At 43.2% G+C, this 16558-nt stretch overlaps 1 protein-coding gene across 1 annotated transcript in view; it reads right to left on the bottom strand.

Annotated features, from left to right (window-relative positions):
• The window catches only part of LOC130476950 (atrial natriuretic peptide receptor 2-like), a 61062-nt gene that overhangs the window by 30333 nt on the left and 14171 nt on the right, over positions 1-16558 (bottom strand). The window contains exons 5-12 of the mRNA XM_056848959.1: positions 14063-14167; positions 13319-13421; positions 11288-11433; positions 9715-9787; positions 4168-4321; positions 2971-3057; positions 1406-1549; positions 45-166 (exon numbers count right to left, since the gene is read on the bottom strand). Of these exons, the coding sequence (XP_056704937.1) occupies positions 45-166; positions 1406-1549; positions 2971-3057; positions 4168-4321; positions 9715-9787; positions 11288-11433; positions 13319-13421; positions 14063-14167 (934 nt within the window). The remainder of the gene's footprint in view (positions 1-44; positions 167-1405; positions 1550-2970; positions 3058-4167; positions 4322-9714; positions 9788-11287; positions 11434-13318; positions 13422-14062; positions 14168-16558) is intronic.

The raw sequence follows: 16558 nt of genomic DNA, 5'->3' as shown, positions 1-16558 counted from the left end.
TTTGTTCTTATTTTTCCAGCTGAGTTGTCTTCTTTGCTCCTTACCTGAAATCTTACACACCCATCGGTCATCGATGACACAGTTACTGGACTTCAACCACCCATGAAAAATCCTGTGCTGGTGAAGATATGCCATTCCCTGGGCAACATCAGTAGCAAAGGAAAACCTGAGGAGAAATTGTACTAAGACTAACTCCCAACTGAACTGCAGGAATAGAGTAAAATGTCAAACATTTGACAGAACGAAAATGACAATGGCTCTGGTGATGTTTGACTGTTGCTCAACAGTTAAGACTTGAGTTACTGCGGTGTGGTGGTTAGAGAGCTGAACTAGGACTGAAGAGATCCAGGTTCAAATTCCACTTAGACCAAATCTCACAAGGTGATTTAGGCCAGTCACACTTTCCCAGCCTGCACATTATCAACAAGATACAGGGAAGAAACAAGGGTTAGCAATAGCTACAACCCTGTAGACTCTTTTGGGTCTTAGGTTACTGACAGTGCAATCCTATGCCTGGAAGAAAGCCCCACTGATTACAGTGGGACTTACACCTGAGTGAACCTGCATAGGATTAAAACAGTAATTTTAAAACATATGTCACACAGAGGCTCTGCCCATATTCTTACCATTTGAGAATCTGACTATATCAATATTGTTCACAGAATATGATCTGCATCACAGTCCTCTTATCTACCTTATGACATTTCACTGTAATTAAAATCCCATATTCATTCGAAAATGCCATCTGGTGAAATGACATATACAACTTTCATCTGAAAGTCAACGAGATTTTTCTGCAAAGAAAAACTAATGGAAGGTGTTTTGCCCTTCATTTCCCCTTTACGGCTTTGGACCTTAAGATAATCTTGTAAACTGTATCCTGCCCCAAACACACCGATTTGCTTGTTATTATTAGCAATGTATTGGATTTTTAAAACCAAACTTACTAGATGATATAAAATCTCTGCATAATCAATAGCTTCTTGTTTTTCTTATACAATATAAACACTAAATATTGATTGTTAAAAAAGAACAGCAGTCCTTGGAGGTGAAACATAAATGATTACAATAAAAAATCTTCCTAACCATTTCCCCCCCAAAATAAACAACCATTCCTGTTTCTTACTCTATACTGGCCCATGCCAACTTAATTTCTCCTCTGATCTTATATAATTCAGCAGCAATGGTATAAAACTAGGAAAGCAAAATGTACCAGGTCAGAATGTTGCATCATGTACTTCCCTAGCTAAATCTTATAACAAAAAGAAGGGGAAATAGACTGCAGCACTTTTAGACAGCAAATAAACATCTGATGCAATATCTAGTTTGAGCTCCTTTGCATGGAGGGAATCGCAGTGGTAAAGGCAGCCTGTATAGACTTCCACCATTATCATCTTTCCCTCACCTGAAGCCCCAATTTAAAGGGATGTCGTCATTGAGCAGCACATCACTCAAACTTCCTTTGGGGCAGTATTCAGTTATTATGGCAATATTGGGTACCTCAGTACAGCCTCCAATGAATTTACAGAGGTTGGGGTGGTCTAGTTCTCTATAAGAAAATAAAAATAAAACAGGAAGTATAGCCAGGTATCTGTTCTAACAGCTTATCTAGACAAACAGAATGCTCCAACCATATGACATTTTCCTGTGTGTGTGTGTAAAGTGCCATCAAGTCGCAGCCGACTTATAGCGACCCCTTTTGGGGTTTTCATGGCAAGAGACTAACAGAGGTGGTTTGCCAGTGCCTTCCTCTGCACAGCAACCCTGGACTTCCTTGGTGGTCTCCCATCCAAATACTAACCCGGGCTGACCCTGCTTAGCTTCTGAGATCTGACGAGATCAGGCTAGCCTGGGCCATCCAGGTTCCTAGCACCACAATATTGTATCCTGAACAATGGGCAATGGTTACAACAGAAGTATTTCCTCAGGGTTCAGCATCCAGATCAACCTCCACAATAAATCAGCAGCCACCGAACATCGGAAAGTGACTCTTTTTGTGCACAACCCACAAAGATGCTGTAAGATATATTGTATGCCCTCATCAGAAGCATCATTAGAGCAGGCAACAGAACATCTGATCAAGAAAGACCAGCAAGGAGAGATACAATCTAGTAGGGATGGCAGAATTAGGAGTCAAAGCATGTTGGGATAAGGCTAGAATGAGGATGCTTTCAGTGCCAAGGCAGCCTTATTTTTCCATATTTATGGACTCTTATTTTGAATTATGGTTCTAAGATGTGTAAGCCTGGTTAATGTGTGCGTGTGGCGGGGGGCATGTTTTCCCCATTATAGTGGGTCCCGGTCTGGAAACCCTTGCTCCTCTAGATGGAGGCGATTTCGAAACAGAGGCTGAATGGGTGGCAACAGGACAAAGGAGGGGTGAACTCAGAGAGAGGGAAAAAGGGCTGAGGTGTTTTCTCCTGAGGGAATGGAGAATTTCTATGGCTGAAGATATTCCATAGAAGACAGCCTATGGAGCAGTGAGAGGGGCAGTTGGCAGAAGAGTGGCTATCTTCTGGTGTGGGCCTTTTATCCACAGTGATTATGGGATTTCTAATGTTGCTGTGAGGAAAAGTTGTTTCTCAGGGTCTATGGAGAAAAAAAGACTTTGCCAAACATCCAAACCTTCCTCACCTTGACTTTGAGACTACTCACTACATTTTATTATTAACATTGTTTTATTCAAAACTCCCATTTCTCTATATCTTGTTTTTCCAGCCTTTAAATAAAAGCTATGCATTTAAGTGCAGTTCAGTCAGAAATCTAGGAAGGTTGCCCTAATGTCTCATAAGAACACATAGTGAAATTGAACTCATCAAAGCTATGATCACTTCATAAATGAAGTATGATCCAGTTTATTTCTTGGAGCAAGAGGAAAGGAAATACAAACAGCACACATTCTGATCTCACTTTCATTGGGGGATATGCAGAGAGGCATTCCAGTATTCCAGATCCATTTTTATAACTCACCTTACTTGCTTGACTTCTTTGCGTATTGTCTTGGTTAGAGTAAATGTCTTATTCATTATTTTCTTGATAGCAACCATTCTACCATCACTGGAAGGAAACAAATAATGATAACCACACTATCAGCAATCCAAAAGCTTGAACCCATGGTGTGAATCGGAATATTTACAAGACTCATCCAGAACCACAGCTGGTCCTCTGGGAAAGCAATGAGAATCAATACACCCTGTTCACAGGGCTCCTCATCTAGATCAGGAGTCTTTACCTCAGCCCCTCTATCTTATGCAAGGGTCCTCAACCTGTGGGTACTTTGGGAATTCTGAAAAGGGTCGTGAGCACTACCACAAAATGGCTGACATAGGAAGTGGGATCAATCACAAGATGGCTGCCATAACAGGCAGCTACAAAGTGTAGGGAGATTCCAAGCCATGCATCCTCCTATGATAGAGGCAGCTCTTTTTAAATAGATGTTCCCTGCAGGGAACGCCTCCTGGGGTCTTCTAAATCACCTCCTATACCAATGTGGTAAAGGATGGTCAGTACTGGCTGTTTGCCTATGGAAAGAGGTGTTTTGGGGAATAAACAAATTGGTGTCAGGAAACACAATGGCGGGTGTCTGGTTGGGGATCACTGATGTATCTAATGAAGCAAGCGATTGCTTATCAAAAGTCATTCATTTCAAGAAGACAGACATATTGGAGCCAATGGCAAGGCTAGACAGATGGATATATGGTGATTAGGTTTGCCAACCTCCAGGTAGTAGCTGGAGATCTCCTGCTATTACAACTGATCTCCAGCCGATAGAGATCAGTTCCCCTCGAGACAATGGCTACTTTGGCAATTGGACTCTATGGCATTGAAGCCCCTCCCATCCCCAAACCCCACCCTCCTCAGGCTCCACCCAAAAAAAACTCCCGCCGGTGGCAAAGAGGAACCTGGTAACCCTAATGGTGATTGTGTCAAATAAATGGTAAATGCAGATAGCCTTTTGTTAAGTATTGTGTGTGGTATGCATGAAACCAACTAGCATACTATCAGTATCATCCTTGCATCCTTTCAAACGGTGGGGAGAATCTTACCACCCCTGCACTTCCCACATAGACAATCTGGCTCCTGTGTGGCATCATGTATGCAATACCAGCGTTTCGTGCCAGGTGTGATGCAGTAGAAGACAGTCAAACTATTGCAAAATACACCTACTATATCCCAGTCTGTGTGAAAAAGCTCATCTTGGATACGTTGGGTGCTGCTGTGCAGGAACTCACTGATGTGATAAAGCTGGTGTTGGAGATGCTGGGAACCTGTGGCACACTCAAGGCACTTCCCATTGCATTCCTTGTTCTGGGCTCACAATCTTTTTGTAAAAAGAACAGTAAAAAATTAAGATGGCAACTACTTTTATGGTCACATTGGCAAGAGTACTGACATGTTATTACCATCTGGAATCCAGAGGCTTTCTCCGGTATCTATTTACTTGACATGCGTTGATCTACAGATGGAAGGCCCACCATAGAGCTGCATGGAAATGTTTATATATACAAGTGGGGGCCTGTGAAACTTGTTTTGGGGGGAATCCCATCTTCCCCTGCATCGTGGCTCCAGGCCTCTTCCCCCCCCCCCCAGCCCTGTTCTCTTGCCAGCTTGTCCAGTGCTGCTCCGGGTAAGCGCAGTGAGGCCTCCTGCCTCCCTCAGTTTTGCTCTTGTGCCAGCTTGCCTAGCTGTCTGTGGCATCAGCTGAGGAGCATTGTCTGTGCATGCACAGACAATACTTTTCAAAAAATCATGGGGGATATAAACCCCCCTTTCCCCCGAATTTCAGATTTTTCTGCAAATCCAGAGTGTCTCCTGAGTTTGCAGAAAAACTTATTGAGGTGGGTGTGCCCCTTATCTGCATATTTAAGTATCTGCAGGCAGAGGGTGCAAAAACACACACACAAACACACACATAATTGTGCTAATTTACACAATTTACTTATTCTGAATAAGTAAATTGTGCAAATTAGCTGAGGCAGGCAATGGCAAACCACCTCCAAATGTTTCTTATATATATATATTATATATATATATATATATATTTTATATATATATATATATATTATATATATATATATATACACACACACACACACACACACACACACTAGGTATGCTCTTGTATCAAGTTATTTATTTATTTATTTCGATCCCCCCGCCCCTTTTCTCCCTTTTGGGTGGTGCTCAGTGCGGCTCACATCCAAACCACAAACATCAAACAATATTTCAATTTGATATAGTACATTATAATACAGCTTACTATAATTAAAACCTACGATAAAAACCTAAAACAATTTACAGATTAAAACCAAAGATCCCGATGGCACCTTTCACAGTGGTACTGATATCTGCACAGTCGGGTGGGAAGGTGAGATATGCAAAAGATGGAACAGACAATGAAACAAGGAGGACAGTTATGATGAAACTGTTGCTGCCCTCAACTGTAGGCCTGGCAGAACACCTCCATCTTGCAGGCTCTGCAGAACTAAGGTAAGTCCCGCAGGGCCCAGATCTCATTTGACGGAGAGTTCTACCAGGCTGGAGCCAGAGCCAGAGCCATAAAGGCTCTGGCTCTGGTTGAGGACAGCAAGATATCTCTAATACTGGGGACCACTAATAAGTTGTTACAAGACAGGTGTAATGATCTCTGAGGGGTGTATCGGGAGAGACTGTCTCACAGATATTATGGTCCCAGACCATTTAGGGCTTTGAAGGTAAATACCAGAACCTTAAACCTGATCTGGTACTCTACCTGGACCCAGTGCAACTGACAGAGCACCGGTTGGATATGTGCTCTCCATAGGGTCCCTGTAGGGACCCTCGGCACTGCATTCTGGACCTGTTGAAGTTTCCAGAGCAGCCTTAAGGGTAGCCCTGCGTAGGGCGAGTTACAGTAGTATAGCCTGGAGGTGACCGTTGCATGGATCACTGTAGCTAGGTCAGGGCAGGACAGGTAGGGCATCTGCTGCTTAGCCTGGCACAGATTTAAAAAGCCATTCTGGCTACATTTGTGACCTGTGCCTCCACTGACAAAAAGGCATCCAGTTTCACACTCAGGCTCTTCACGGTAGGTGCAGGTGTTATTTGCACCTCGTCAAGAGTCGGGAGCAGATGCCCCAAGCTCCGGCCCCTCTTGGCCAAGCCATAGGACCTCCTTTTGTGATGGATTTAGTTTCAGCCAGCTTTGTTTTAACTATTTCACCATGGCCTCCAGACAGCTGGCCAAAGTATGTATCTTTAATGTCATCTAATCAATGAACAGTTGTGAGATTTGGAGGATATTTTAGAAATCTACTCTGCCTAATTTCTATTTTATCTGTGTTCTTATTGTGCAGCTCTGTCATGGTTGCAGATGTCTATTTATCTTTCCATATATTTTAATTAATAAAGCAATTGTCTCTTTTGGTTGCTTCTCTGAATGCTCTCTGAATGCTCTGAGTGCTTAATTTATGCCTCTCCATTTGGGATGTTTTCTTTTACAAGATCCAGGCTGACTAATATTTTGTTGGATCTTGTTAGCGTGCAGAGGAACTCATTTGTTAGTTTTGTTGTCTTCTGTGCAGGCTAACAATGTATCATATCCTGAGCAAAACAAAAAACAAAACAAAAAACCACCCATACTCCACAATAATAAAAAGATATTAAATCAGCTCCAGAACTACAAGTGGCAGTAGTGTATTATATTAACATCATAAACTCTTGCTTGACTAAATTCATACTGAAAATGATATATTATGTTTAAAGTTGATGTATTTTCTGCACCATCCCAGAAAGGCCGAGCAGCAAGTCTAAAGGTAGATCTAAAGGACTTGTCCAGTTGACAGCTTAATCCGTAAGTGGTTTACTGGTATAGGCTGAACTACCCTCTTAAGCTCAGGCATGGAAGCTGATGAGGAGTTATTCTGTTCTATGTCCATTGAAATCAAGGAGCTTACAAGGGTGTAACTTTGCTTATAATTGCAGTCAAAAGATGCATAGGTCTCAGCCAAGGAAAAAGATCCAGGCACAGTATGATTATTGATTAACACCATCAGCCATAATAGGTTCTAAACATTACGGGCTGGATCCAAAGGTACAGTGAGGGGGGAAAAGTATTTGATCCCCTGCTGAATTTGCCCATTTGCCCTCTGACGAAGAAATGACCAGTCCATAATTTTAATGGTAGGTCTATTGTAGCTGTGAGAGACAGAATAACAACAGGAAAAACCCCAGAAACCCAGAAGACAAAAGTCAGAGATTGATTTGCATTATAATGAGTGAAATAAGTATTTGATCCCTTTGCAAAAGCTGACTTAGTACTTGGTGGTAAAACCCTTGTTGGCAATTACAGAGGTCAGACGTTTCTTGTAGGTGGCCACCAGGTTTGCACACATCTCAGGAGGTATTTTGTCCCACTCCTCTTTGCAGATCCTCTCCAAGTCAGTAAGATTTCGAGGCTGATGTGTAGCTACTCAGACCTTCAGCTCCCTCCACAGATTTTCGATGGGATTAAGGTCTGGAGACTGGCTAGGCCACTCCAGGACCTTAATGTGCTTCTTCTTGAGCTATTCCTTTGTTGCCTTGGCCGTGGGTTTTGGGTCATTGTCATGCTGGTATACCCATCCTCGACCCATTTTCAATGCCTTGGCTGAGGGAAGGAGGTGCTCACCCAAGATTTGACGATACATGGTCCTGTCCATTGTCCCTTTGATGCGGTGAAGGTGTCCTGTCCCCTTAGCAGAAAAACACCCCCAAAGCATAATATGTCCCCCTCCATGTTTGACGGTGGGGATAGTGTTCTTGGGGTCGTAGGCAGCATTCCTCCTCCTCCAAACACGGCGAGTTGAGTTGATGCCAAAGAGCTCGATTTTGGTCTCATCTGACCACAACACTTTCACCCAGTTCTCCTCTGGGTCATTCAGATGTGCATTGGCAAACTGCAGACAGGCCTGTACATGTGCTGTCTTGAGCAAGGGGACCTTGTGGGCTCTGCAAGATCTCAGTCCTTCACGGGGTAGTGTGTTACCAACTGTTTTTATGGTGACTATGGTCCCAGCTGCCCTGAGATCATTGACAAGTTCCCCCCGTGTAGTTCTGGGCTGCTTCATCACCGTTCTCATGATCATTGCAACTCCATGAGATGATATCTTGCATGGAGCCCCAGACCGAGGGAGGTTGACAGTTATTTTGTGTTTCTTCCATTTGCGAATTATTGCACCAACTGTTGTCACCTTCTCACCAAGCTGCTTGGCAATAGTCTTGTAGCCCAGTCCAGCCTTGTACAGGTCTACAATCTTGTCCCTGACATCCTTGGACAGCTCTTTGGTCTTGGTCATGGTGGCTAGTTTGGAATCTGATGGATTGATTGCTTCTGTCGACAGGTGTCTTTTGTACAGGTACTGTAATGAGCTGGGATTACAGGTAAGACCTCTCCCTTTCAGCAGGTGCTTCTAATCTCAGCTCGTTACATACAGTGAAGATACCAGGTAGCCTGACTTCTGGCTGGTTGATAGGGGATCGAATCTGGCTGGTTGATAGGGGATCAAATCTGGCTGATTGATACGGGATCAAATACTCATTTCACTCATTATAATGCACATCAATCTCTGACTTTTGTCTTCTGGGTTTCTGGGGGTTTTCCTGTTGTTATTCTGTCTCTCACAGCTACAATAGACCTACCATTAAAATTATGGACTGGTCATTTCTTCGTCAAACTGGGAGGGCAAACTGGCAAATTCAGCAGGGGATCAAATACTTTTTTCCCTCACTGTACTTGTCAGGATTGTTTGGTGTCAATACCTGCCATGATGTATATAGTGATTTATTTGTAATGGTAACCATGTCAAAATCTGAATCCCTGTAGTGTGAATCCCGGGCGGGAGTTGAGAACGTGGATCTGTGTGTGTGTAGGGGAGGTTTCCAAGAATTTGCACAGCACTGCAGAAGAGTGAGCTTGAGAGGCGCAGATAACACTAGAGGCCTTGAGGGGCGGGGGGAGAAACCACCTAGCCATGAGGGGGATGGGATCCTGTGCCGGCTATAACATGAGCCTATGGGAAGTTATTGGTCATTATAGTTTTTGTGCTTGTACCAGAGCTATGAGATTTTCTGATTGCTCCTTGGAATTATAATAAACCACTGGTTACTGCTGCAGAATTACTGAGTGCCTGTGATTATTGGAATATTGCCGGGACAACAAGAAGTCTGACAGTACTCTTCTACCAGCCATGGTCAGCATGCTTTTTTTTAAAGAACAAAAGCCCAACTGCAAGTTGAGTTGGGTTGAGGAACCAACAACATCATCTCAAACCCACTGAGTCACTGCCAAGCAAGGCAAGCTAGGCAACTTTAAATCTAGCTGTCCTAGTGTGAACAGCAAATGAGAGTTTGGCAAACAGAGTTTGTGATTGTGTATTTTGCTTTCTTATTCCAGCATCTAGGTTGATGCATAGTGCAAGTGAGCAGCTGAGGTGCATTAAGAGGGGTGTTGTTACTCCAACCGTGGGAAGGAAGTTAAAAAATGCTTTTGTCAGCTTGGAAGAAACCATCTCAGATGGATAATATTAGAAATAAAAGAACTTTACTAAGGATCAGATGGGAATTCCCTGAGGAGCAGATTTGCCCCACAGGTCATTGTGGATTCAGCTGCCCAGGGTGGGAATAGGGGGAATAGTGATATTGTGCCATGAAATAGTAGTGCAAAGGCTACTGCCTATTCCTGATCTATGTACATACCTTTTTTGATACAGTTGAAATCTATAATCCAGCTTTCATCCCAAAACATTTTTTGCTTCTGATACTGGAACCACTAAAAAAAGACATAAATGCAATTGACTTCATTAATATTGGTGCATGGAAGAAGATGGCTGGCACACTGGTAAATGCATTGCCATGATAAAAACCCCTTAATTACATGTATTTGAGCACCCTCATGTCTAACAAAAGTATCTTTAACACCTATATCTTGATTATTTATTGTAGGCCTAACTACATCCTCAGGTTGGGTGGAGAGGTGTGTTCTGAAGTTCCACATTTCACTGGTACACGTGAGCCCACTTTGTATTGGGAACAAAATGTTCAGAAAGAAAGGGTTTAGCCCCCCCCCTTTTTTCCATCTTGGAATGGCAAAAGGGTGCTATTGGCCCCAATGGGGGCTGCATGTGTACCGATAAGCTACACATTATGATTCTAGTTCAGGTAAGAAGAACCAACTGGGGCTTTTCTGATTGGGAAAATGGTTCCTGGAGAAGGTCTAACTCCCTCTCAGAGATTTGAATTAGGCTCATGCGTACCTGGGAAGAACAGAACTTCAGAACATGCCTCTCACTTAATCCAGGGATATCCCCAGGGAAAATAATAACATGTTGTTATACCCTTAGAAGCAAAGAGATCCTGATTCTGATCTAAAATACCTGTAAGTTAAAATGGAAGGCTGAATCCACTTGTCAATCAAGTGCTTTAAGACTCAGTGATCTTGATTACCCTCAGGTTGTCACCAACATCATCTGGGATCGCTATTATAACTCTGTGACAGCAATTATACCACAATTGACAAGTATGGAACTACTAATTCAGAGTGTACTCACAGTGCAAGTCACATATTGTGGAAGGAAGGAAGGAAGGATGCAAACATTAGAGATTACAGTAAGAGGGGTGCAAAGAGAGTGGAGGGAGAAGATGTATGGTACAAAGACAGAAAAGTCTAGGAGCTGAATAAGGAAGGCGAGAAGGGGGTCTTTTTATGCATGGCTGTTTCTTCGCAATCACCCCCCCCCCCCGACAGCTTTGGGGCTTTGCTTTGATTATGTTTGCCTTTTCTGACAGTCAGAGGTCACCTTGCTCTCCCTGTGTGTTTTTGTGCATTTTGCCCGTGGTTTCTGGATGCTGGCTGAAACAGCTGCCAGAAAACACAGGCAAAACTAATGGGGAGAGCAAGATGACCTCTTACTGTCGGAAAAGGCATGCATAATCAAAGCAAAGCCCCGAAGCAGTCAGGGGGGTGCCCGCGATGGAAACAGTCTTGCATAAAAGACTGTGGGGGAAAAAGATAATGGGGATAGGAAAAGCTACCCCACACCCACCCAAACAGCTTTCCACCTTGCCTACGAAATGACACTTTTAAGTGCTTGTTCTTACAATCTTAACATATGTTGATTACATTCACAAGGCAAATCAACATATCATTAGAACAACCAAATTAACTAGAACAACCAAATTAACTTGAATACATTATTGCCATGTTGTATTATAAAATCTAGGTTAAATCTAGAGAAGGGAGGGGAGGGCAGAGATTCTACTTGATACTTACCACAATGGTCAGAATGAAACCAGCACAGACTATACATATCGGCAAGGCAATCAGTAACCTGGCATTTGTGGTCAAAGGACATTCACCACAATCAGCTGGACATGTGGAACAACCCTCATCATCTTCACAAACATCATCTCCACAGACTAAACACAAAGAAAAATAACTATCAAAATCAATAACACAGGAGACAGCAACCTAAAATGATGTCTGATGTGGTGGAAATGGCCGCCACAATGGGGATATGGAGGAGCTGTAGCTGAGGGGGAAAGGAAGTGGAGCCAGGATGGGAAGGAGACAGTGGATAGGATGGGAAGTACCACTGGAGCAGGGATGAGGTGAAGAGGAGATGCAACGCAAGGGCGGGGAGTAGCTAGGGTTTCCGGCTCTGGGTTGGGAAATACCTGGAGATTTTTGGGGCAGAGCCTGAGAAGGGCAGGGTTTGGGGAGGGGAGGGACTTCAATGCCATAGAGTCCAGTTGCCAAAGCTGCCGTTTTCTCTGTCAGCTGGAGATCAGTTGTAATAGCAGGAGATCTCCAGCTAGTACCTGAAGGCTAACCCGACTTCCATGGAGAGTTCAAGTTCATGAATCAAAAAGAGTCAAACCCGACTTCCCTGAAGAGTAGCTCCTATGAAGCCCGACTTTCCCACGATGGCCGTTACTCCAGACCGACCGTCTCTCCGGGGAAAATGCAAGGAAGGTTCCAATCATAAATCAAAAAGAGGACACTTCTAGATAAGTGGTCGTTTCATTTAATTTTTTAATATATCTTTAGAGGCTACATGCCCCAAGAGAAAGTATGATTTATGGATATTAAGTACAACTGAAGAAGCCACTTAGGCGAAACGACCACTTATCTAGAAGTGTCGTCTTTTTGATTTATGATTGGAACCTTCCTTGCATTTTCCCCGGAGAGACGGTCGGTCCGGAGTAACGGCCATCGTGGGAAAGTCGGGCTTCATTGGAGCTACTCTTCAGGGAAGTCGGATTTGACTCTTTTTGATTCATGAACTTGAACTCTCCATGGAAGTCGGGTTTGACTCTTTTTGATTTGAAAATTGGATTCTCCTATGAACTGGGAATGAACTTGAATTCCTTTTGAAATATTGCTTTGTTGTATTTGGTTGGATGTTTATTCTTTGGATTACATGAACATGAACAAAAGTTTTTGCACCATATATGTTTGAAGTTGTATTTATTGTGATTGAGCCACGTGCTGTTGTTCTCATTTACTTAGTTCTTGTCAGCATAGGTTTTGTGTTCTTTGCAGTACCTGAAGGCTGGCAACCCTAAGAGTAGCCAGTGGGAGGGAGAAAAGTAGAGCTGGAGCAAGAGAGAGGGGAGAAGCAGGAAACAGAGAGGAATGGGTTTTCCCCTTCCCTGCAAGTCTTTGCATTTCCCATTCATGGCAATATCAGCAGTACCATGAGCAGAGGTTCACACTTCTAAGTCCATAGAAATTCTGCTTAGGATGGTGCTGTAAAAGTTATACTAAACTCTGACCAAAACTATAGGCACAACTTAACTGTAGCGCCTCCTGCTGCTATTGCCCCTCAGACAAAGGCCATGTCTATATGCCCAGAGTAACCGTATGTCAGTTTCATACCCAAAACATTCAAGCAAGGCCTAAAGCCCTCTGGTCCTGACCTTAAGAGTTCAACCCTGTAAACAAATGAATCATTTCCACAGCTGCCATCCCTCACACTAGATTTCCAGAAAATGAGAACACTCTGGACTTTCTATGTAGCAATATGAAAACTAGGATTGCCAGGTCCCTCTTTGCCACTGGCGGGAGGTTTTTGGGGCAGAGCCTGAGGAGGGCAGGGTTTGGGGAGGGGAGGGACTTCAATGCCATAGAGTCCAATTGCCAAAGCGGACATTTTTCTCCAGGAGAACTGATCTCTATCGGCTGGAGATCAGTTGTAATAGCAGGAGATCTCCAGCTACTACCTGTAGCTGGAGATCTCCTGCTATTAATGACAACACATGTTCTGCGAGATCATCCGCTTGAGTGAATTTTGTGTCATACCCACTGTTGGGAGCACTGTTGTTTGCGCTTCCAAAGCTGCTTGCATTCTCCCGACCCTGATGTGTGCAATAAGAGAAGTCACACCCACATGTACCAGAACTACCTATGAAGTAAGCAAAAAAAAATACAGTATAAGAAGTATACAGCTGGATCAGACCAAAGGCCCATTAGGACAATTGCAGAGTTTGGGGAAATATTTTTTCCTTTCTGAAAGTACAAAATTCAAATTGGGACAACAGCAGACAGCCCAGCAAACCAGGCTTTGTTATCACATGTACAATCTTACCAATAGATGACTTTTTTGTGATATTCTATCAACATGCGTATGCACACTGATAATGTAAAGGAGGCAGCGATGAACTGGAGGAACTGGAAGCTGCCGCAAACTTTGCATGTGCAGCACTCGTTAGAAAATGCAGAAATTGCATCAGTGCTGCTTTATATCCTAGAGGAGGAGAATTTTGGAATCACCCCTAGTTCTGTAGTAATGTGATCCCTTGCTCGTGGACTACACACTCAAGCTTAAACCACACTCACGTTTAAACTAAAGAAAAAATAGTGAAATTAAGACAGCCTCCACACATCATTGGATAATGCACTGCACTACAGCTATAATTCAAAACTGGATTGACTTGGTCTGTGAAAGAAAATCCAGTTGCAATGATAGCAGTTGCAAGGATAGCACAACATCCAATGCTCTCTTGACGCAACCTAATTGTGCAATAAGAATTCAGCCTTCCGTACCTTGGCAGTCCAGTTTGTCTGTGACATTTTGCCCGCAGTAGACATTGTGTGAGTGAATATTTGTCCATCGTCTGGAATCCATGGACCGCAAATCCCACCTCTGCCCTTTGACAAACAGATTAAAATGATATGTTGCAGCTTCAGTCTCCAATAAAGTCTTGTAGCAGCAATAAATGCAAATTAGCATCAAATCTTGCATGATATGAATAACGAAGATAATATATAATCCAGCCTTCATGCATTTCAAGATATTTTCCGGTGATGTAAAGGATATTTGGGGTATATTTGGTCCTTCTTGAATGTCAAATAAAAAGCCCGTTTTATTTGTAATTTCCTTTGATGTTTCCTCCTGTCTAGTCCTGCCCTACATGGCCCCAGTTTACTCAGTCTTGTAAGATCTCAAAAGCAAAGCAGGGTCAGCCTTGGTTAGTACTTGGATGGGAGGCCAACAAGGAAGTCCAGGATTGCTACACAAAGGCAGGCTATGGCAAACCACCTCTGTTCATATCTTGCCTTGGAAACTCTACAGGGTTGCTATTAAGTTAGCTGCGACTTGACAGCATTTTAACCCCCATCTCCCTGCCTAGCAGTCCTAGGCATAATTTTAGTCTGGAAACTATTGTTTGGAGTTGTCAGTGGTCTGTTTGAATGGTCTATGTTTTTATGTTGGGCTGGGTTTTTAATTCTTTATTTTAATTAATCTCTTTCAGTGTTTTATTTTTATTATTTTGCATTTTGTAAGCTGCCTTGGGTAGGTTCCTGGAGATGTGGCATAACATTTTTCTAAGTAAATAAATACATGTGCCAGTTTAAGCCTATTAAACTTGATGGGCTTAGGTGAGAGAGTAACTCTACCTAGGATAGCATCCTAACTTTACCATTCTGAATCTCAGTGATACACCCAAGCCAGTTTCAGTGACTTTAATTTTAGTGTTATTTATTTCACTTATGCTATGTCTTTCTATACATAATGCAACCCACAAAGCAGCTTACAAACTCGGGAAAACATCAAAATAATAGTAACAAAACTATAGGCAGTATCCTACTATCTGTGCACAGAAGGCACACAGAGTTTTCCCATGTTCCTCTCCTTTCCTACAGTTCCAACTACTGCAATGATCATTCCTGGGGCTATAGGACCCATGCAGAAGAACAGCCATGAGGAATGGAGGAAAAAGGAGAACAAGGAGATGATATTGACTCCTTTCCTCAGCTGAACTGCCCTTGCAATAGGGTTGCCAACCTCCAGGTACTACCTGGAGATCTCCTGCTGTTACAACTGATCTCCAGCCAATAGAGACCAGTTCACCTGGAGAAAATGGCCGCTTTGGCAACTGGACTCTATGGCATTGAAGTCCCTCCCCTCCCCAAACTCTGCCCTCCTCAGGCTCCGCCCCAAAAACCTCCCGCCAGTGGCGAAGAGGGACCTGGCAATCCTAACTTGCAAAGAGGATGGAAGAGCAATTCCACCTCCTGGTCCTCATTACAGCCCTTCTGTGATCCTCTGTACAGTCCCACAACCCTGGGAATAATCTCTCCTGGGATCAAAAGGGACTGCATAAACAGAGAGGAATGCAAGAAAATGAGGGATTCTATGCAAGGAGTAGTAGGATACAGCCCACTAACAACAACAAAACATGATCACCTAACAACAACTGAAAACCCATATAACTGTATCTGAGCACCAGCTGTTCTGAAAGCTTTTAGTTTAAACTTGTTTAAATTCGTTTCCTGGAGTATAAAAGAGAGCAGGCATCTCTTGAGAGAAACGTTCACAGAATAGATGCCACCATCTTTACTCCTCATAGCTGTTGGTGCTCAAAGCAATTGCCATAACATGACCTCATTTATTTAGTTTGCTTATTTAAAATCTTTATATGCTGCCTTGTCTCTTTAAACTCACAATTCACAAAACAAGCTGAAAATGCCTGTGAACAATATAACATCAACAAAATAAAAAAACAACTTAATAAACACACACACACTCAAATGCACAATCCAGAAAACACGGGCAAAATGCACAGAAACACAAGAGGAGAGCGAGGCGACCTCTGATGGTCAGAAAATGCATGCATAACCAAGGCAAAGCCCCAAAGTAGTCGGCGGGGTTCCTGCAAGGGAACAGCCATGCATAAATGGCCATTTGCCTTCCTCTGCAGAGTCTTCCTTGGTGGCCTACCATCCAAATACAGACCCTGCTTAGCTTCCGAGATTTGATGAGATCAGGCCATATCATGCCGCCTTCCCTCAGAAAGCCTACCAGTAGGGCAGTGAAATGGGGCTGCCATGGTAAGGAAATCCTTACCATGGCAGCCCAGGTAATATAGAAAAATGAGGAGGAAATCCAAAAACTAGTATGTTCATTTTTGAAAAAAGTATGGTTCCTTTGCATGCCCACACAAAGCACTGTTCTGCTTCCAGCCAATCTGCTGTAAACTGGCAATAATCTTTAGAGAGTCAGTGGAGACAGGATGCTCCACATTGAAAGCAGCTGTC

The sequence above is a fragment of the Euleptes europaea genome, chromosome 4 (assembly GCF_029931775.1).
Source record: "Euleptes europaea isolate rEulEur1 chromosome 4, rEulEur1.hap1, whole genome shotgun sequence".
Lineage (NCBI taxonomy): Eukaryota > Metazoa > Chordata > Lepidosauria > Squamata > Sphaerodactylidae > Euleptes > Euleptes europaea.
The sequence above is the reverse complement of the archived record's forward strand: the minus strand, read 5'-3'. Positions and strand labels throughout refer to the sequence as shown.